General features: G+C 43.5%; 1 protein-coding gene across 5 annotated transcripts in view; it reads left to right on the top strand.

The window, feature by feature from the left end:
* The window catches only part of LOC115158899 (lipoma-preferred partner homolog), a 357,166-nt gene that overhangs the window by 266,566 nt on the left and 68,297 nt on the right, over positions 1-22,303 (top strand). For all 5 annotated transcript variants that reach the window (XM_029708324.1, XM_029708325.1, XM_029708322.1 and 2 more), the window contains one exon: positions 21,635-21,804. In XM_029708324.1, coding sequence (XP_029564184.1) covers positions 21,635-21,804 — 170 coding nt within the window. The remainder of the gene's footprint in view (positions 1-21,634; positions 21,805-22,303) is intronic.

Consider the following 22,303-nt stretch of genomic DNA (forward strand, 5'->3'; position numbering starts at 1 on the left):
TCTAGCTAAGTAGAGGGGTCTCTACGTCTAGACATGAACATATAGAAGGCTGTAATCACCCCCAGACACATCTAGCTAAGTAGAGGGGTCTCTACGTCTAGACATGAACATATAGAAGGCTGTAATCACCCCCCAGACACATCTAGCTAAGTAGAGGGGTCTCTATCGTCTAGACATGAACATATAGAAGGCTGTAATCAACCCCCAGACACATCTAGCTAAGTAGAGGGGTCTCTATCGTCTAGACATGAACATATAGAAGGCTGTAATCACCCCCCAGACACATCTAGCTAAGTAGAGGGGTCTCTACGTCTAGACATGAACATATAGAAGGCTGTTATCACCCCCCAGACACATCTAGCTAAGTAGAGGGGTCTCTACGTCTAGACATGAACATATAGAAGGCTGTAATCACCCCCCAGACACAACTGGCTAACTTGATGGCTCATGTAATCATCTGGCGAAGTAGAGTCTTTTGTTTAGACATGTAGCTAGCTAGCTAAACAATGAACCGGGGTAACCCCAACTCGCACTACTACCAATACAAACTGTATTGTCACAGCTGTAGTATGAATTCTGCAGGTAGCTAAAGCTAACCAACAAGGTTCAATGTTAGCTAGCTAGCTACAATTAGGCTTTAACTAGCAATGCAAATGGGATTTCTGATTATATTCCTACACAGATCATACGTGTAATGTTAGCTAGCTATCTAACAGTAGGCTTTTAACTTGCAATGCAAATTAATTTCTGACTAAATTAGAAACGTATAATATCTGGAAATGTAGCTAGACTCTTAGCCGTATACATGGATGAACGCTTCACTGTAGACCGGAACCATTTAATTCTGTTTTGTTTGTAGTTACATCCTGTTTGGCCAACATGGCGTCAAGTCACTCCAATTCCCAACTGGTTCTCACTGACCCTGGCGTCTGTAGAAAGTAGCCCGTCACAACTTTTTCCAACTGATCTGTTGATTCAGGGCATCAATGTTGAAGCGAAAAATTGCTAAAAAAATATTTGTATTTCGTGATGGCTAACGTTATATCTTTCAAAAAAAAAGAAGCTGTAGCGTAGATTATCAACACATACTGAGCAGCTCATGTTATAGGCAGAAGCGTGCTACATGGCAGACCAATCCAAACTCATCTCCCAGCATGTCCAGCCCATCCATTATCTCAGCCAATCATGGCTAGCAGGAAGGTTGTTAGCTTTTTCCCAAAAAAATCTACACTCGGAATTTAAATGTTTTATCCGTATTTACAGATGGGGGGGGGGGGGAATGGGTTCAAATGTCTCTCCTGTAAAGTAGTGACGTGTGTTTCTATACGCCTAGCTTCCTGAAACGGATGATATCCTTACCAGCCTAGTGTGGCTTCACAGTTTACTGAAGGCTGAAATAATAGGCTAATAATATAGACTAAATAATTCATTTTAGTTCCTTTTTGGGCTTCCTGTCTGGCTCCTGACCTCTTTAGAGATGTATATGCTGTTTAATATGACATGTAGCCTATTTGAAATGATGTTTGCTCCTTACATGTTGTTTATTAAAATACTTTAAATTCAAATCGTATGGTTTGATTTCAATACATCAAAACTAAATGGTAGGTCCAGGTAGTCACCAGTATAGATGGGTGTTGGTTAACTAGTGATTATGTTAAGATTGATAGTTTTTTATAAGTCTAATGCTAGATAGCAACATACCTTTGCTTCTTGCTGCCCTCGTGTTACAGGTAGTCAGCCTGTTAATCCTTGTGGAGTGCAATGTAAGGCAGGTGGTTAGAGCGTTGGACTGGTAACCGAAGGTTGCAAAAACGAATCCCCCCTGAACAAGGCAGTTAACCCCCGTTTCTAGGCCGTCATTGTAAATAAGAATGTGTTCTTAATCTGACTTGCCTAGTTAAATAAAGGTGTAAAAAAAATTATAATAATAATACAAAAAAATAATAAATAAATAAATAAAATTGGCAAATTGGTGGCCAAAAATACCGATTACCGATTGTCATGAAAACTTGAAATCGGCCCTAATTAATCGGCGATTAATGATTATTTTAGTGAATGGAGTGAATTTGGACAGCGTTTGTTTTCTTCTGGTGAGGGAAGAGCGGTTTTTAGCGGAGCGGTTGGAATGGATATGGAGCACTGGATCAATGTTTCCCAAACTGTATTTCTCTGTGTTGTCTTTATGTTGGGTGTCTCTCTCTGTTTTCCCCAGTTAATTATTATATATTTGTTGGTCAGTACCGTTGTTGACCTCCTCCCCTCTGTTCTCCTTTTTCACTCCACTTGGCTCAGCTCTGCTTTCTAGTTTCTGGGCAGCAGAATATATGGCGTGCAGCGCAGGGCCTCTCTCAGTGACAGAGAGTGGCAGCCCGCTTCTCTTCTCAGTGCTGGCTCACGTGAAGTGACCCCCCCCCCCCCCACCCTACTCCCCCGCTGGCTGAGAGCTCGATCCTGCCTCGTTCAGACAGCTCCACTGAGGCTTGTGAGATCAGCTGCCATGCCAGCCCAGCTGAGGCTCCTGGGCGACTCACGTTGCTAGATTTCGAGCGTTTGATCCCCAGGAATGAATAGACGTCCTCACTGACACACACACACACACAAGTGCACTAACTTGACTCACACACACACACACATGCACTAACTTGACAAACACACACACACACACACACACACACACACACACACACACACACACACAGTTACACACGTACAAACACACACTGACACCCATAGGCACTCACTTGACTGTCTCTCGGCCACACCATACGCTATCCCTCCTCTCTCCCTGACACACACACAAAAACACACACACTCAACCACTCACCCACACACACCACCCATGTCACTTCTGTAAACCTGTTTCTAAAACATGTAACCTACACTGGGCACCCCCCTCCCTCCCTCCCCCTCCCTCCCTCCCCCTCCACCAGCCTGCAGCCCAGGGCCCTAACAGGCCAGGCCGTAATGCTTTCCCTCTCATCCTCTCATCCCTCTCTCCTCATCCCTCTCTCCTCTCATCCCTCTCTCCTCTCATCCCTCTCTCTTCTCATCCCTCTCTCCTCATCCCTCTCTCCTCATCCCTCTCTCCTCTCATCCCTCTCATCCCTCTCATCCCTCTCTCCTCATCCCTCCCCTCTCATCCCTCTCCTCTCATCCCTCTCTCCTCTCATCCCTCTCATCCTCTCATCCCTCTCTCCTCTCATCCCTCTCTCCTCATCCCTCTCTCCTCTCATCCCTCTCATCCCTCTCTCCTCTCATCCCTCTCATCCTCTCATCCCTCTCTCCTCTCATCCCTCTCTCCTCTCATCCCTCTCATCCCTCTCATCCTCTCATCCCTCTCTCCTCTCATCCCTCTCTCCTCTCATCCCTCTCATCCTCTCATCCCTCTCATCCCTCTCTCCTCTCATCCCTCTCATCCCTCTCTGCTCTCATTCCTCTCTCCTCTCATCCCTCTCATCCCTCTCTCCTCTCATCCCTCTCTCCTCTCATCCCTCTCATCCCTCTCTCCTCTCATCCCTCTCATCCCTCTCTCCTCTCATCCCTCTCTCCTCTCATCCCTCTCTCCTCTCATCCCTCTCTCCTCTCATCCTCTCATCCCTCTCTCCTCTCATCCCTCTCTCCTCTCATCCCTCTCTCCTCTCATCCCTCTCATCCCTCTCTCCTCTCATCCCTCTCGTCCCTCTCCTCCTCTCATCCCTCTCTCCTCATCCCTCTCATCCTCTCATCCCTCTCCTCTCGTCCCTCTCATTCTCTCATCCCTCTCTCCTCATCCCTCTCTCCTCTCATCCCTCTCTCCTCATCCCTCTCCTCTCATCCCTCTCCTCTCATCCCTCTCTCCTCTCATCCCTCTCATCCCTCTCTCCTCTCATCCTCTCTCCTCTCATCCCTCTCTCCTCTCATCCCTCTCATCCTCTCATCCCTCTCTCCTCTCATCCCTCTCTCCTCTCATCCCTCTCTCCTCTCATCCCTCTCTCCTCTCATCCCTCTCTCCTCTCATCCCTCTCATCCCTCTCTCCTCTCGTCCCTCTCTCCTCTCATCCCTCTCTGCTCTCATCCCTCTCATCCTCTCATCCCTCTCTCCTCATCCCTCTCTCCTCTCATCCCTCTCTCCTCATCCCTCTCTCCTCATCCCTCTCTCCTCCTCCTCCCTCTCTTCTCCTCTTCTCCTCCTCTATCATCGCAGGCAGCATCACAGCAGTACAGTACTTCCTTTTTTTGACATTTGGAATGAGATTAAGGGAGAGGAGGAGGAGAGGAGGAGGAGAAGGAGGAGTGGATGAGCGCTAAGGAGGAAAGGAAGCATTCAGAGATGATTGCGCATTGATGACAGCAATTTCCTTTGTCATCACAAGGCAGTGTAACAGGCTGACTACACCGCTCGCGTGGCGTGGTTTGGTTTCCGTGTTAGGCCACAGAATATGTTCAACCAAAAAGTAACACAATAGATGGATCTTGAGGGGAGAAGAGAATGAAAAAATAATAAATAAATCAAATAAACAGGTGCACAAATTGGTACTTCATTAGCCGTTCATTACACTGATAATGCATTGTGACAGACTGATCCTCTGCTGTTCAACACTGATCTATGATGTTTGTTTACATCCATAATCAATATAATATACTAATCAGCAGTGTCATAACTTTTGTACTTTTTCTTGTCCCATTCTCAAAATCTGTCACAACAACTGAATTTTTTAGTTGTGGAGTGAGATGCCTTGTCATAACTTAGTTGAGGGGTGAGATGCCATAATTTAGTTGGGGGGTGAGATGCCATAATTTAGTTGGGGGGGTGAGATGCCATAATTTAGTTGGGGGGTGAGATGCCATAATTTAGTTGGGGGGGTGAGATGTCATAATTTAGTTGGGGGGTGAGATGCCATAATTTAGTTGGGGGGTGAGATGCCATAATTTAGTTGGGGGGGGTGAGATGCCATAATTTAGTTGGGGGGTGAGATGCCATAATTTAGTTGGGGGGTGAGATGCCATAATTTAGTTGGGGGGTGAGATGCCATAATTTAGTTGGGGGGGTGAGATGCCATAATTTAGTTGGGGGGTGAGATGCCATAATTTAGTTGGGGGGGTGAGATGTCATAATTTAGTTGGGGGGTGAGATGCCATAATTTAGTTGGGGGGTGAGATGCCATAATTTAGTTGGGGGGTGAGATGCCATAATTTAGTTGGGGGGTGAGATGCCATAATTTAGTTGGGGGGTGAGATGCCATAATTTAGTTGGGGGGTGAGATGCCATAATTTAGTTGGGGGGGTGAGATGCCATAATTTAGTTGGGGGGTGAGATGCCATAATTTAGTTGGGGGGGTGAGATGCCATAATTTAGTTGGGGGGGTGAGATGCCATAATTTAGTTGGGGGGGTGAGATGCCATAATTTAGTTGAGGGGGTGAGATGCCATAATTTAGTTGGGGGGGGTGAGATGCCATAATTTAGTTGGGGGGGTGAGATGCCATAATTTAGTTGAGGGGGTGAGATGCCATAATTTAGTTGAGGGGTGAGATGCCATAAAAAGTTGTGTAGCAGAGCAGTGTAATTCGCTGCAGTTTGAATTTCCCATGTTTTTTGTTGTTTGTTTTTTTGCTGCTGCAGTTTGGTTGTTCCTGAAAAACAACAATATCTACACTCCTGGTAGGCATTTCAGTTTTCTACCAGGGCATCTTGTTATTTCATAGCCCACTGTAATCTAAACAATCTTCTTGAAATCCCAAAATATGTATTGTGGTCTTGGTTATTTGTTTTGTCTGCAGTTGCCTGGCTTTGTATTTTAATACTGTGTGTGTGTGTGTGTGTGTGTGTGTGTGTGTGTGTGTGTGTGTGTGTGTGTGTGTGTGAATTACACTACATTCTCTCTCTCTCTCGACTACCACAACATAGTGTTAAAAAGTTTGGTTTCCCACAAAAAAAAAGTTCCTCCTTGCGTTGCAATCCTTCTTTATATGTGCAATGTTTGATTTCCGGCGATGCAAGATCAAATTGAGCCGCAAGTGTGCTCCCTCTCTGCCTTTCATGCTGCTTGAATATCACGCAGTGTGAAAACAAAGAAGAAGGCAAAAAGAAGAGAGAGAGAGAAGAGAGAGAGAGAGGGATGTGAAGCGTTCTGCCACTCAACACCCCCCATCCCCAAACAACAGCCTCTCTCTCCCTGTCACTACAAATACATTAGAAATCTATTATTTATGGAATAGAGTCAGGAACTCTTTAATCTTTTCCTTTTAACCAATTAAATAGTCTAACCATTGTAAGCTTCACCCTTCTCGCTGGGAACAGGCTCCTCTTATTTTAAACAGCCCTTCTTCAAGTCTCCTTTTTGACTTTCCGTGTAAAAAAAAACAAAAAAAACGAGGCTGCTTCTGAGGGTTGGAATAAAAGGAGTAAGAGAGAGTGTGTGTGTGTGTCAAGTATAATGAACTCTCCCTCCCGTCCTCCCTCCCGTCCTCCCTCCCTCCCGTCCTCCCTCCCGTCCTCCCTCCCTCCCGTCCTCCCTCCCTCCCTCCCGTCCTCCCTCCCTCCCGTCCTCCCTCCCTCCCTCCCGTCCTCCCTCCCGTCCTCCCTCCCTCCCGTCCTCCCTCCCTCCCTCCCGTCCTCCCTCCCGTCCTCCCTCCCTCCCTCCCTCCCGTCCTCCCTCCCTCCCTCCCTCCCTCCCGTTCGTTCATATTGCATTAGAATAGAATAACTATTTGAAGTAGTGATATTAAAAATTGTGGTTCCTTCCATTCCCTGCTCAGAAGGACACAAGGGGAAGGTTGGTTTTTCTCTTTCATGCTTACTTTATGCAGCCATCCATCCCGGGCTGAAATAGTTGGAAAGTATTTGGGATCATTTCCAGCAGGGATAGAAGATGATGTCTATTTGATTGCTGTCCTTTATTATTGAAGGAGGTGTTTGAAGCAGCGTCTATTTCCTCGGTTGGCAGTTTATATCAAATTATTGATGTGAAGTCGATGTCAAACATTCTTCACTGTCTTTCTGTCCGTCCGTCTGTCTCTTATCATACATTATGCTTTTCAAGTACAGAGACACAAGTTAGTTTCACACTGTAGAATAAATATACTTATTTACATAAATATTCACACCACTTAGTCAATACTTTGTAGAAGCACCTTTGGTGGCGATTACAGCGATGAGTCTTCTTGGGTATGTCTGTATCAGCTTTGAGTCGTCTTGGGTATGTCTGTATCAGCTTTGAGTCGTCTTGGGTATGTCTGTATCAGCTTTGAGTCGTCTTGGGTATGTCTGTATCAGCTTTGACTCGTCTGTTTCAGCGTTGAGTCATCTTGGGTATGTCTGTATCAGCTTTGAGTCGTCTGTTTCAGCGTTGAGTCATCTTGGGTATGTCTGTATCAGCTTTGAGTCGTCTGTTTCAGCGTTGAGTCGTCTTGGGTATGTCTGTATCAGCTTTGAGTCGTCCTGGATATGTCTGTATCAGCGTTGAGTCGTCTTGGGTATGTATGTATCAGCTTTGAGTCGTCTGTTTCAGCGTTGAGTCGTCTTGGGTATGTCTGTATCAGTTTCGAGTCATCTTGGGTATGTCTGTATCAGCTTTGAGTCATCTTGGGTATGTCTGTATCAGCTTTGAGTCGTCTTGGGTATGTCTGTATCAGCTTTGAGTCGTCTTGGGTATGTCTGTTTCAGCGTTGAGTCATCTTGGGTATGTCTGTATCAGCTTTGAGTCGTCTGTTTCAGCGTTGAGTCGTCTTGGGTATGTCTGTATCAGCTTTGAGTCGTCCTGGATATGTCTGTATCAGCGTTGAGTCGTCTTGGGTATGTATGTATCAGCTTTGAGTCGTCTGTTTCAGCGTTGAGTCGTCTTGGGTATGTCTGTGTCAGCTTTGAGTCGTCTTGGGTATGTCTGTATCAGCTTTGAGTCGTCTTGGGTATGTCTGTATCAGCTTTGAGTCGTCCTGGGTATGTCTGTATCGGCTTTGAGTCGTCCTGGGTATGTCTGTATCGGCTTTGAGTCGTCTTGGGTATGTCTGTTTCAGCGTTGAGTCATCTTGGGTATGTCTGTGTCAGCTTTGAGTCGTCTTGGGTATGTCTGTATCAGCTTTGAGTCGTCTTGGGTATGTCTGTATCGGCTTTGAGTCGTCTGTTTCAGCGTTGAGTCGTCTTGGGTATGTCTGTGTCAGCTTTGAGTCGTCTTGGGTATGTCTGTATCAGCTTTGACTCGTCTGTTTCAGCGTTGAGTCGTCTTGGGTATGTCTGTATCAGCTTTGAGTCGTCTGTATCAGCTTTGCACATCTGGATTTGGGGATTTTCTCCCATTCTTCCTTACAGATTTTCTTAAGCTCTGTTAAGTTAGATGGGGGGGAGGCGTTGAACAACAATCTTCAAGTCTTTCCACAGATTTTCAATGGGATTTAAGTCTGGGCTTTAGCTGTATGCTTTGGGGTCATTGTCCTGTTGGAACGTAAATCTTCGCCCCAGTCTAAGGTTGGTTACACTCTGAAGCAGGTTCTCATCCAGGAGTTGCTTGTATTTGGCTCCATTCATTGTTCCATCTCTCCTTACCAGTCTCCCAGCTCCCGCTGTCACCACCATGCTTTACGGTAGGGATGGTGTTAGCTGGGTGATGAGTTGTGCCTTACATTCAGGCCAATGAGTTACATTTTTGTCTCATCTTTCACATGCCTTTTGGCAAACTCCGGACGTGCTGTCATTTGCCTTTTTCTCAGGAGTGTCTTCTATCTGGCCACTCTCTCATAAAGCCCAGATTGGTGAAGTGCTGCAGCCAATGAACTCTGTAGTTCTGTCAGAGTGGTCATTTGGTTCTTTGGTCCCCTCCCTGAGAAAGGTCCTTCTTGCCTGGTTGCTCAGTTTGGTCGGACAGCCAGCTCCAGTCTGGTTAATTCCATGGTTTTTTTTTTCTTCAATTTCCCACAGTGCTCTCGGACATTTACAATACTCTAGAAATGGTTTTATACCCTTCCACAGATATATATATTCTGGGAAAACAATGGACAGTTTGTTGGACTTCATGTAACAGTTTTTGCTCTGACATGCACTGTCAACTGTGGGACCACAGGTGTGTATCTCTCTGAATCCTTTCCAAGCAATGTGGACTCCAATTAAGTTATAGAAACATCTCAAGGATGATCAAAGGAAATTGGATCTGAGCTCCATTTGAAGTGTCACATCAAAGGGGTGTGAATACTTATATCAATTAGATATTTCTGTATTTTATTGAAATACATTTGCAAAAATATTGGTCAAATAGTATTTTGTGTAGACGAGTGAGGAAAAAAAATATCTAATTAATATATTTTGAATTCAGGCTGTAACACAACAAAATGTGGAATAAGTCAAAGGGTATGAATACTTTCTGAAGGCACTGTAGACATCATACATTGCCAAAACTGTTCCTGCATCCCGCTGTGTACACTCACCTCGGTCTTCAGAGCGAATACACTTTGTCTTCAATACAAGGCATGTCTAATTATTTGCAACATTGACAGGCTAATCTACTGTTTTATTGAAACATGTTTACTTGACAACACATTAAAGTTTAAACGATACACCAACTCTCTGCATCATTTATTTTAGCAGTAATTTTGTAGCTAGTTACTTCCAAATAAATGTCATGAATATAATTTAATTAATATCACAATGAATTGATCCAGAAGTTGAAGTCAACACTTTATTGGTTTCTGATGTAACTAGAATCACTTAGAACTTCATGAGCTCCAGACTCATACACTTTGGCTCTTGTCATGACCTTGGACTCATACACTTTGGCTCTTGCCATGACCTTAGACTCATACACTTTGGCTCTTGCCATGACCTTAGACTCATACACTTTGGCTCTTGCCATGACCTTAGACTCATACACTTTGGCTCTTGCCATGACCTTGGACTCATACACTTTGGCTCTTGCCATGACCTTAGACTCATACACTTTGGCTCTTGCCATGACCTTGGACTCATACACTTTGGCTCTTCCCATGACCTTGGACTCATACACTTTGGCTCTTGCCATGACCTTAGACTCATACACTTTGGCTCTTGCCATGACCTTGGACTCATACACTTTGGCTCTTGCCATGACCTTGGACTCATACACTTTGGCTCTTGCCATGACCTTGGACTCATACACTTTGGCTCTTGCCATGACCTTGGACTCATACACTTTGGCTCTTGCCATGACCTTGGACTCATACACTTTGGCTCTTGCCACGACCTTGGACTCATACACTTTGGCTCTTGCCATGACCTTGGACTCATACACTTTGGCTCTTGCCACGACCTTGGACTCATACACTTTGGCTCTTGCCACGACCTTGGACTCATACACTTTGGCTCTTGCCACGACCTTGGACTCATACACTTTGGCTCTTGCCATGACCTTGGACTCATACACTTTGGCTCTTGCCACGACCTTGGACTCATACACTTTGGCTCTTGCCATGACCTTGGACTCATACACTTTGGCTCTTGCCATGACCTTGGACTCATACACTTTGGCTCTTGCCACGACCTTGGACTCATACACTTTGGCTCTTGCCATGACCTTGGACTCATACACTTTGGCTCTTGCCAGCCCCATGCATTATTTTCCTCTTCTGAGTCAGATGATGTTGAGCTTGTTCCAGGCTCAAAGCTTTCATCCAATGGGTCTACAGGCTCTGTACTACTAAAGCTGGTGTCAAGGTCATCATTAGCAGGGTTAGTCTCTAGGACACACACTAGTCAGTGATTAGCCAACATTTTACTACTTTGTCCCCATCAATACACACTCAGACAAGGTACTAAATCCACCCACCCCCCTCATGTAAATACATCATACATACTAACCTTCATACACAGTACCCACCCCCAACAGACACCCCCCCTACTAATAACTCTGCGTTTTTCAAATTTAGACTTCAAGCTTTGCATCAACAATCACTTAACTAAGCCTCCGTAATACAAAGAACTACAGTAGAAGTTGTAACTTATAAACACACCAACTAGACATGGACCATGTTCATGCCTACTTCCAATGGCGGTTGGTGCCATTTAAGATGAGGGAGGATTATTTTCTGTTGCAGCATATTGGAGGGTTGTCATTCATATTTGACCGAGCGACTCGATTCGGTCTTAAGTAGCAACATTTGAAAATGTGTTTTTTTACATTGGATAAAAGTAGAGACTCAGAGCTGGAAAATGGTATATCATACACTACAGTTGGGGAACAATGGGAAAGTAATTCTGCTTTGAAAGTTGATAAACTTATTTTGTTTAGACATGTAGCTAACTAGCTAAACAATGAACCATAATCCCAACTCAAAAACGTTACTACCCTGCATGAATCTGCAGGTAACTAACCAACCAGGTTCAATGTTAGCTAGGTAACAGTACACTTTAACTCGAAATTAAAAACGACTTTCTGACAAAATTAGAAATGTGTAATATCTGAAAATGTAGCTAGCTAGACTCTCTTACCCGTATACATGTATGGATGCTTCTCCCTCTCTGTCACAGATGCCATGGTTGCCCTTTAGTTTGAAGATGTAATCCGGAGACAGGTGTTTTATACAACAGCCTTCTGTGTGTGTTCTCCTTAGGACTCACTCTGCATATTTGCAATCAAACGCCAGAATTTTCTCCATCTCCTTAGCTATCATACTCTAATTCCACCGGGCATTCCACTGATTTCAAAACTCGGTCCTCCAGAAAGTGGAGAGCAACACTATACTACATGATGTCTTTAAAAAATCTGTATTAGAAAGGATTACCTACACATACTGACCAGCTCATGTTATAGACAGAAGCGCGCTACATGGCAGACCAATCCAAACTCATCTCTCAGCATGTTCAGCCCATCCATTATCTCAGCCAATCATGGCTAGCGGGAAGGTTCCTGAAACGAGTCACATATTCAAGTCACCCAGTTCAATGTAGCATCGATAGGTTTAGGATACTGCATGACACTTGAATTTTCAAGTATCAATTTAATCGTTCCTGCGTAGTGTTGTTTCAAAATGTGTGTGTGTGTGTGTTTGTGTGTGTGTCAGTGGCGGTCAGTGCTGTTTAAGATGAGGGAGGACAATTCTATTTTTAATGAGCATGGCCTTATTTCTATTACAGCATAATGAATGACTGTCATTCCTATTCCATTCACCCAGTTCAATGTAACATTCATAGGTTTAGGTTACTGAATGATACTCTAATTATCCCAGTACCCATCATGAGGATGCTACAACCTAGGCTTTGAATGAAAGTTTACAACGTACTCGGTGCACACAGGTTGAGAGACATTTGAGTTATCAAGGTGACAGACATTGATACATTCAATACCGCCTTGCACACTTGCCTGCTTCTAGCTGATCTATTGCGTAATCATTAGTACAAACAGTTACAAACAAGAGTTTCTATTGGACAAATTGAGGTTTGTTTATCCCCGTTTGGTTCCGTTTGCTTCCGTTTAAGAAATGTTTTTCAACAGAATCAGTGGAATGAATACACTCCTGATCACACGTAAACACAGTTAACTTTCACAGCAGCCACATACAAACAGCATGATCACTTTCATAGCAGCCACGTACAAACAGCATGATCCCTTTCATAGCAGCCACATACAAACAGCATGATCACTTTCATAGCAGCCACATGAAAACAGCATGATCACTTTCATAGCAGCCACATACAAACAACATGATCCCTTTCATAGCAGCCACATACAAACAGCATGATCCCTTTCATAGCAGCCACATACAAACAGCATGATCCCTTTCATAGCAGCCACATACAAACAGCATGATCCCTTTCATAGCAGCCACATACAAACAGCATGATCCCTTTCATAGCAGCCACATACAAACAGCATGATCCCTTTCATAGCAGCCACATACAAACAGCATGATCACTTTGATCCACTCACCTTTTCCCTTCGCTTGTGGACTTCAGTGCACAACACATCAGCTGTCTGTGACCAAAAACCTTTCCAAGCCAAACCTTCATATCATAACCGCTAACTGCTACACACAGCCTACATCGTTGTCAGCATATTAATGTCATAGTCAACATAGCTAATAGAACTAACGTGTTAGTAAACCTGCTACTATCATGCAGTACAGTGTACAGTCAGCAAGGAGTTTAACAGTTACACCAGTAGCACACGTGGCAATAAATTAATCAAGCCAAAAGCTTAGCTTGACTTGGAAGAGTTCCAGTGTTGGATAGCCATAGCCAGCTAGCTAATATAGCATCCCTCTCTGTTTGAGCCAGGTGTTTGAGTAGGCTAAACTAGCTAGCTGCATTCTCTTGCTCTCTCTCTATATCTCTTGCTTCTCCTTCATTTTTGAAGATATTAATTTGTTCAAAACTCTGAAAATTCCCCCAAGCCACTGTCCCCCTCCAACCCAACCAAAACAACAACCAACAAAATTTACTTTTTTTTTTTTTTGAAAAGCAAATAAAAACAACAGACATCAAGGACAACACAAATGTAAACAGGAAGTCCAACTGAAAATGTGTGGCACTATTTACATGTGTGTGCGTTTGAATGTGAGTGTGAGTGTGTGTGTATGTGCATATAAGTACCTGCATGGCATCAGCCTCAGGCAAACAGGCATTGGATGTAACAGCATTGCCCCTCGGTGTCAATTTGATGATGATGCGGATGTTAATGGGATCGGACTCTGTAAATAGAACATATATGCCTGTCACGTTAGCCTCAGCGGTAGTTAGCTAGCTAACGGTTAGATACGGTCCGGTAGGCTATAGATAACTTTAGCTACGTTAGGTTAAGTTAACTTGCAAAGTTACAAATCATATCACTAGATAAGCCGCTGGCTAATTACATTGATTTACTTTGTAATGTCTAGCCAGTATATTATGAAAGCTAGCTAGCTAGATGTTAGTTAAGATAGTTCTGCTCGACATCTTGATGGAATGGTACCCAGCAGCCTGTGCTTGCTTGTAGTTTGCACATCCTGGTACATGAGCACCATGACTGAACTTTACAGTTGTTGTCGAAGCAAAAATAAATAGTTATTTGCAAGCTGGTGTTCTATGAACGAGTGGCTGGTCCAGCGAGTAACGTTAGCTACCTGTTGACACTCATTCTCAAACAGATCCTCCTCGACAGCGGCGATATTACATCCTGAAACCGCTATGATTTCTGGATATTGTGGTTGCAAATGTAGTAGGCCTGTTTCTACCGGTGAGAATTAGAAACACCTGTATTTGCGTGAAGTGAGGACATTTTTATGAGACATATTATATGTTAAAGACATACTAATGGACTTATAAAGTGAAAGAGTAACGGTGAAATGTCCCTTTAAATATAATTACACGATTGTCATGGTGTCACGCCCTCGGGGGTTCTCTATGGTGTTTTAGGTCAGGGCGTGACTAGGGGGGTTTCTAGGTATTGTGTTTCTATGTTGGTGTGTGTGAGTATGGTTCCCAATTGGAGGCAGCTGAATATCGTTGCCTCTAATTGGGGATCATACTTAGTGTGTCCCTTTGCCTGCGTTGTGGGATATTGTTTAGAGTTAGTGCCTATGTGCGACTACGTATTGGCACGTTCGTTAAAGCTTTGTTGTTGTTTTGTAAGTTTCACTTGAATCAATATGTGGAACTCTACTCACGCTGCGCCTTGGTCCTTGTGTTTATTATTCAATGAACGTGACACATGGACAATACAACGTTGAAGAACTTGTGCAATATGCATTTGGAATATGTTTGTACTGACATGCATACGATGGAATAATGTGTATATTAAGGTAATTATGTCTGTGTATGTGCACATGTCTGGCGACATGTGGGGTGTGTGCTCGTCTTTGGCACTGTGTGTGTGTGTGTGTATGACTGTGCACAGCATGCACTCACACACCCACACAAACACAAATAGCACACACACACACACAAATCGCTCCTGAGGGCCCTAGCGATCACGAGCCACCAAAAGGGAAATGATTTCCGAGAGGTTTCCTTCTGGCTGTTTAAAGTGGGAGTCCTGTGGGACACGTTGGGCTCTCTTATCCACTCACTGAATATGCCCTGTGATCTGAAGACTATAACAGTGTCTCTGCCTCTCTCTCCCACCCACCCACCCTCTCTCTCTCTCTCGCTCCCTTTCTCTCATTCTCCCCTCCCTCCCCCCCTCCCTCTGTAACTCTCTTTCTCTATTTGTGTCTCCTTCTCTGCCCCCCCCCCCCCTCCTTCCTTCTGGCTCTCTGAAGTGATTACCAACCTGTGATTCCATTGACACCCACACATCCCCTCGAGACGCGCCATTTCTAGTTTGTTTAATCTCTCTCCCCCGTACCGTTCTCATGCCGTACAGTAGGTAACACAGCCTCTGTAATTGAGGTGTAGATAGAAAACTGGTGGAACCAGATGGAACCTGATAGCTGGGCCTGTTTGTGTAAAGTCACACTGGAAGTCACCCTGAATGAGGACGTTTGCCAAATGGATTTAAAACAATAGCTATTTTAGAAAGTTTAAGGAGTGGCCAACTTTTCTTTATTTTTTTTGTGTCCTCTGATGTCCTAGAGGATTGGCATTTAAAAGTCGGGGTTCCGGGTGGGGGGACTATAGGGGTCAGGAGAAAATTATTGAGCAGTCAAGCTATGAATCAGAGCTGTTTAATCACTTCCCAAGGTTCCTCTAATTGTGATACCTGAAACAGATGCAGCTTTCCCCATTTCTGTTTGATTCTTACGGTGGAAACACAGGAAATTGAACTGTGGAAATGAAAAACTGTAGCGGTGTCTGATTCTGATATATCCCCCTGCTTAGCTGTATACACACACACACACACACACACACACACACACACACACACACACACACACACACACACACACACACACACACACACACACACACACACACACACACACACACACACACACACACACACAAACATGGACACACACACACACACACGTGTCCACACACACACAAACATGGACACACACACACACACACGTGTCCACACACACACAAACATGGACACACTCACACAAACATGGACACACTCACACACACACACACACACACGTGTCCACACTCACACGTGTCCACACTCACACATGCGCGCAGACACACTCTAACACAGACACAGCGTCTGATATCCCCTGTTTCCCATCTCCTGTCTCTGTGTGTCTGTAACCCGATTCCCATCCACCAGTCAGAACATCAGCACCAAATCAAAAAGATAAAAACAGAAATTAAAAAATACTTAATTTTTTTCTCATTTCTTCAGAGATTCTATCTGTCTTTAGTGAAAACATTGTAAAATATATTTTCTAAAACTGCGTTATTGTAAGATATCGCTAATTAAATTGCTAGCGTCATTAATTGGGTCGAAGATAAACTTCTCATTGAGTTGGGGACATCTTAAACTCAATTAAAGATATCTTCAAGTCAATTAAAGATATGAAAATGGCGTTTTCCACAATGTGTAATCTATCTCTTTCTGGAGCAATAATACCAGCTCACTACTTTGCCCTCAAAACACAAAGACAAGACAGAGCCTAAAACGTTTTAGTCTCTTTATCATTAAAACATGAACAGACTGTTTGACTTTTTCTAATCAATGTTGGCTGTGTCACTCTGTCGCTCTGTCGCTCTGTCGCTGTGTCGCTCTGTCGCTCTGTCGCTGTGTCGCTCTGTCGCTGTGTCGCTGTGTCGCTGTGTCGCTCTGTCGCTCTGTCGCTGTGTCGCTCTGTCGCTGTGTCGCTCTGTCGCTGTGTCGCTGTGTCGCTCTGTCGCTCTGTCGCTGTGTCGCTCTGTCGCTCTGTCGCTCTGTCGCTCTGTCGCGTGATGCGGAGAGTTTGCTTTAATAAAGTTTCCCCATTAATTCCATTCTCCTCCATATTTTTTTTCTTTTTATAATAAATAAATAAATATGCATGAAATGAAAATGAAATGTCTGCATTCACTACTGTAAGTCGCTCTGGATAAGAGCATCTGCTAAATGACTAAAATGTAAATGTATCCATGAACAGGATTTAACTAAGATATAAAGGAAGTGTTACACTTGTATTTTATTATGACTCAATTATACATATAGTATAGTTTTGGAGATCATTTATTTGAATAAAACCTGTTTATTAATGTAGGTATAAATACAGATCTACAGTATGTCCATTGAAGCTATAGCAGGAGGGTGTATAAAAGTAGTGACAGCGATTTCTAACGATACCATCTTAATTAGCCAGAAAATGATTCCCCCCCCCCACAGCATCAACTCCAGCCAAGGCCTCAGATGTCTTCAGTTGTTGGCCTTTTCAACCGCTGATATAAAGAAAAAGACATTCCCTTGAGATGCTATCACGCCTTGTGAATATGACCTATTCTTACTGTCCATTTCCCTTGGCTTTGGTAGAAATCCTTACTTCACCAGACGCTTGATTACAGATCAATAGTCCTCGTTGATCTGTAAGATCTCTATCTGGGGAGATCTGATCAAGTGGTGATTTTTTTATATGATCCAGTTTGAACCAAAGAAAAAGAGTGGTCGTGAATACATGCTTCTGCTTTCTCTCTGATAAGATTAGTAGCTTATGTTTGATAAATCCTCTCACCTCTTTTCATCCCTCCCTTTAAGAGTTGTGGGCACTACAAGGGGTATGAGTTGGTTAGGCTTGGACTAGTACTATCAGTTGGTTAGGGTTAGGACTAGTACTATCAGTTGGTTAGGCTTGGACTAGTACTATCAGTTGGTTAGGGTTAGGACTAGTACTATCAGTTGGTTAGGGTTAGGACTAGTACTATCAGTTGGTTAGGGTTAGGACTAGTACTATCAGTTGGTTAGGGTTAGGACTAGTAGTATCAGTTGGTTAGGCTTGGACTAGTACTATCAGTTGGTTAGGGTTAGGACTAGTACTATCAGTTGGTTAGGCTTGGACTAGTACTATCAGTTGGTTAGGGTTAGGACTAGTACTATCAGTTGGTTAGGGTTAGGACTAGTAGTATCAGTTGGTTAGGCTTGGACTAGTACTATCAGTTGGTTAGGGTTAGGACTAGTACTATCAGTTGGTTAGGGTTAGGACTAGTAGTATCAGTTGGTTAGGGTTAGGACTAGTAGTATCAGTTGGTTAGGCTTGGACTAGTACTATCAGTTGGTTAGGGTTAGGACTAGTACTATCAGTTGGTTAGGGTTAGGACTAGTACTATCAGTTGGTTAGGGTTAGGACTAGTAGTATCAGTTGGTTAGGGTTAGGACTAGTACTATCAGTTGGTTAGGGTTAGGACTAGTACTATCAGTTGGTTAGGGTTAGGACTAGTAGTATCAGTTGGTTAGGGTTAGGACTAGTAGTATCAGTTGGTTAGGGTTAGGACTAGTAGTATCAGTTGGTTAGGGTTAGGACTAGTACTATCAGTTGGTTAGGGTTAAACTAGGACTAGTACTATCAGTTGGTTAGGCTTGGACTAGTACTATCAGTTGGTTAGGGTTAGGACTAGTAGTATCAGTTGGTTAGGGTTGTGTTAGGACTAGTAGTATCAGTTGGTTAGGGTTAAACTAGGACTAGTAGTATCAGTTGGTTAGGGTTAGGACTAGTACTATCAGTTGGTTAGGGTTGTGTTAGGACTAGTAGTATCAGTTGGTTAGGGTTAGGACTAGTACTATCAGTTGGTTAGGCTTGGACTAGTACTATCAGTTGGTTAGGGTTAGGACTAGTAGTATCAGTTGGTTAGGGTTAGGACTAGTAGTATCAGTTGGTTAGGGTTAGGACTAGGACTAGTACTATCAGTTGGTTAGGGTTAAACTAGGACTAGTACTATCAGTTGGTTAGGGTTAGGACTAGTACTATCAGTTGGTTAGGGTTAAACTAGGACTAGTACTATCAGTTGGTTAGGGTTAGGACTAGTAGTATCAGTTGGTTAGGGTTAGGACTAGTACTATCAGTTGGTTAGGGTTAGGACTAGTAGTATCAGTTGGTTAGGGTTAAACTAGGACTAGTAGTATCAGTTGGTTAGGGTTAAACTAGGACTAGTAGTATCAGTTGGTTAGGGTTAGGACTAGTAGTATCAGTTGGTTAGGACTAGTACTATCAGTTGGTTAGGGTTGTGTTAGGACTAGTAGTATCAGTTGGTTAGGGTTAGGACTAGTACTATCAGTTGGTTAGGGTTAAACTAGGACTAGTAGTATCAGTTGGTTAGGGTTAGGACTAGTAGTATCAGTTGGTTAGGGTTAGGACTAGTACTATCAGTTGGTTAGGGTTGTGTTAGGACTAGTAGTATCAGTTGGTTAGGGTTAGGACTAGTACTATCAGTTGGTTAGGGTTAGGACTAGTAGTATCAGTTGGTTAGGGTTAGGACTAGTACTATCAGTTGGTTAGGGTTAGGACTAGTAGTATCAGTTGGTTAGGGTTAGGACTAGTATCAGTTGGTTAGGGTTAAACTAGGACTAGTACTATCAGTTGGTTAGGGTTAGGACTAGTAATATCAGTTGGTTAGGGTTAAACTAGGACTAGTACTATCAGTTGGTTAGGGTTAGGACTAGTAGTATCAGTTGGTTAGGCTTGGACTAGTAGTATCAGTTGGTTAGGGTTAGGACTAGTACTATCAGTTGGTTAGGGTTAAACTAGGACTAGTAGTATCAGTTGGTTAGGGTTAGGACTAGTAGTATCAGTTGGTTAGGGTTAGGACTAGTACTATCAGTTGGTTAGGGTTGTGTTAGGACTAGTAGTATCAGTTGGTTAGTGTTAGGACTAGTACTATCAGTTGGTTAGGGTTAGGACTAGTAGTATCAGTTGGTTAGGGTTAGGACTAGTACTATCAGTTGGTTAGGGTTAGGACTAGTAGTATCAGTTGGTTAGGGTTAGGACTAGTATCAGTTGGTTAGGGTTAAACTAGGACTAGTACTATCAGTTGGTTAGGGTTAGGACTAGTAATATCAGTTGGTTAGGGTTAAACTAGGACTAGTACTATCAGTTGGTTAGGGTTAGGACTAGTAGTATCAGTTGGTTAGGCTTGGACTAGTAGTATCAGTTGGTTAGGCTTGGACTAGTAGTATCAGTTGGTTAGGGTTAGGACTAGTAGTATCAGTTGGTTAGGGTTAGGACTAGTAGTATCAGTTGGTTAGGGTTAGGACTAGTACTATCAGTTGGTTAGGGTTAGGACTAGGACTAGTACTATCAGTTGGTTAGGGTTAGGACTAGTAGTATCAGTTGGTTAGGGTTAAACTAGGACTAGTAGTATCAGTTGGTTAGGGTTAAACTAGGACTAGTAGTATCAGTTGGTTAGGGTTAGGACTAGTAGTATCAGTTGGTTAGGGTTAAATTAGGACTAGTACTATCAGTTGGTTAGGGTTAGGCTTGGACTAGTAGTATCAGTTGGTTAGGGTTAGGACTAGTAGTATCAGTTGGTTAGGGTTAGTCTTGGACTAGTAGTATCAGTTGGTTAGGGTTAGGACTAGTACTATCAGTTGGTTAGGGTTAGGACTAGTAGTATCAGTTGGTTAGGGTTAGGACTAGTAGTATCGGTTTGTTAGTGTTAAACTAGGGTTAAAGGGTTAAACTAGGACTAGTAGTATCAGTTAGTTAGGGTTAAACTAGGGCTAGTAGTATCAGTTAGTTAGGGTTAAAGGGTTAAACTAGGGCTAGTAGTATCAGTTAGTTAGGGTTAAAGGGTTAAACTAGGGCTAGTAGTATTAGTTGCTTGTACAGAGAGCGTGTTGTCATGTTAACGTATTCAGAAAGTGTGTTGTCATGGTAACATATTCAGAGAGTGTGTTGTCATGTTAACGTATTCAGAGAGTGTGTTGTCATGGTAACGTATTCAGAGAGCGTGTTGTCATGTTAACGTGTACAGAGAGTGTGTTGTCATGGTAACATGTGTACAGAGAGGGTGTTGTCATGGTAACATGTGTACAGAGAGGGTGTTGTCATGGTAATGTGTGTTCAGAGAGCGTGTTGTCATGGTAATGTGTGTTCAGAGAGTGTGTTGTCATGTTAACGTTTGTTCAGAGAGTGTGTTGTCATGGTAACCTATTCACAGAGTGTGTTGTCATGTTAACGTGTTCAGAGAGTGTGTTGTCATGTTAACGTGTGTTCAGAGAGTGTGTTGTCATGGTAACGAGTGTACAGAGAGCGTGTTGTCATGTTAACGTATTCAGAGAGTGTGTTGTCATGGTAACATGTGTACAGAGAGCGTGTTGTCATGTTAATGTGTGCAGAGAGCGTGTTGTCATGTTAACGTGTGTACAGAGAATGTGTTGTCATGGTAATTATGTTCAGAGAGTGTGTTGTCATGGTAACGTGTTCAGAGAGTGTTTTGTCATGTTAACGTATTCAGAGAGTGTTGTCATGTTAATGTGTGTTCAGATAACGTGTTGTCATGGTAACGTGTGTTCAGAGAGTGTGTTGTCATGGTAATGTCTGTTCAGAGAGCGTGTTGTTTTCTATGATAGAAATTGAAGCATACATCTATCTATACATTAGCTGAGAGCATGTTGTCATGGTAGCGTGTTGAGAGAGCATGTTGCCATGTTAACGTAGCCAGCCAGACAGACAGACCTGTGGACAGAGAGTCTAACTCTCCTCCTCCTCCTTTAGACAGACAGACAGACAGACAGACAGACAGACAGACAGACAGACAGACAGACAGACAGACAGACAGACAGACAGACAGACAGACAGACAGACAGACCGGTGGACAGAGGGTCTAACTCTCCTCCTCTACCCCAGGGCGGTGTGCCAGCTGTGGGGATAATGTGGTGGGTGAGGGTACCGGCTGTACCGCCATGGACCAGGTCTTCCACGTGGACTGCTTCATCTGCATGACCTGCAGTGGCAGGCTGCGCGGTAAACCCTTCTACGCCGTGGAGAAGAAGGCCTACTGCGAGCCCTGCTACATCGTGAGTCTCAGCCCATCTGTACATAACACACACACACACACACACACACACAAACCCTTCTGCACTGTGGAGAACAAGCCCTGCTACATCGCGAGTCTCCTCTTTCATCTTGCACACTGTACAGGTACTGTACAGGTAACAATTCAGATAACACTACAGGTACTGTACAGGTAACACTACAGGTACTGTACAGGTAACAATACAGGTAACAATACAGGTACTGTACAGGTAACAATACAGGTACTCTACAGGTAACAATACAGGTACTCTACAGGTAACAATACAGGTACTGTACAGGTACTGTACAGGTAACAATACAGGTAACAATACAGGTAATGTACAGGTAACAATACAGGTACTGTACAGGTAACAATACAGGTACTGTACAGGTAACAATACAGGTAACAGTACAGGTAACAATACAGCTAACAATACAGGTAACAATACAGGTAACAATACAGGTACTGTACAGGTACAGTACAGGTAACAATACAGGTAA

The sequence above is a fragment of the Salmo trutta genome, chromosome 22, assembly GCF_901001165.1.
Source record: "Salmo trutta chromosome 22, fSalTru1.1, whole genome shotgun sequence".
Lineage (NCBI taxonomy): Eukaryota > Metazoa > Chordata > Actinopteri > Salmoniformes > Salmonidae > Salmo > Salmo trutta.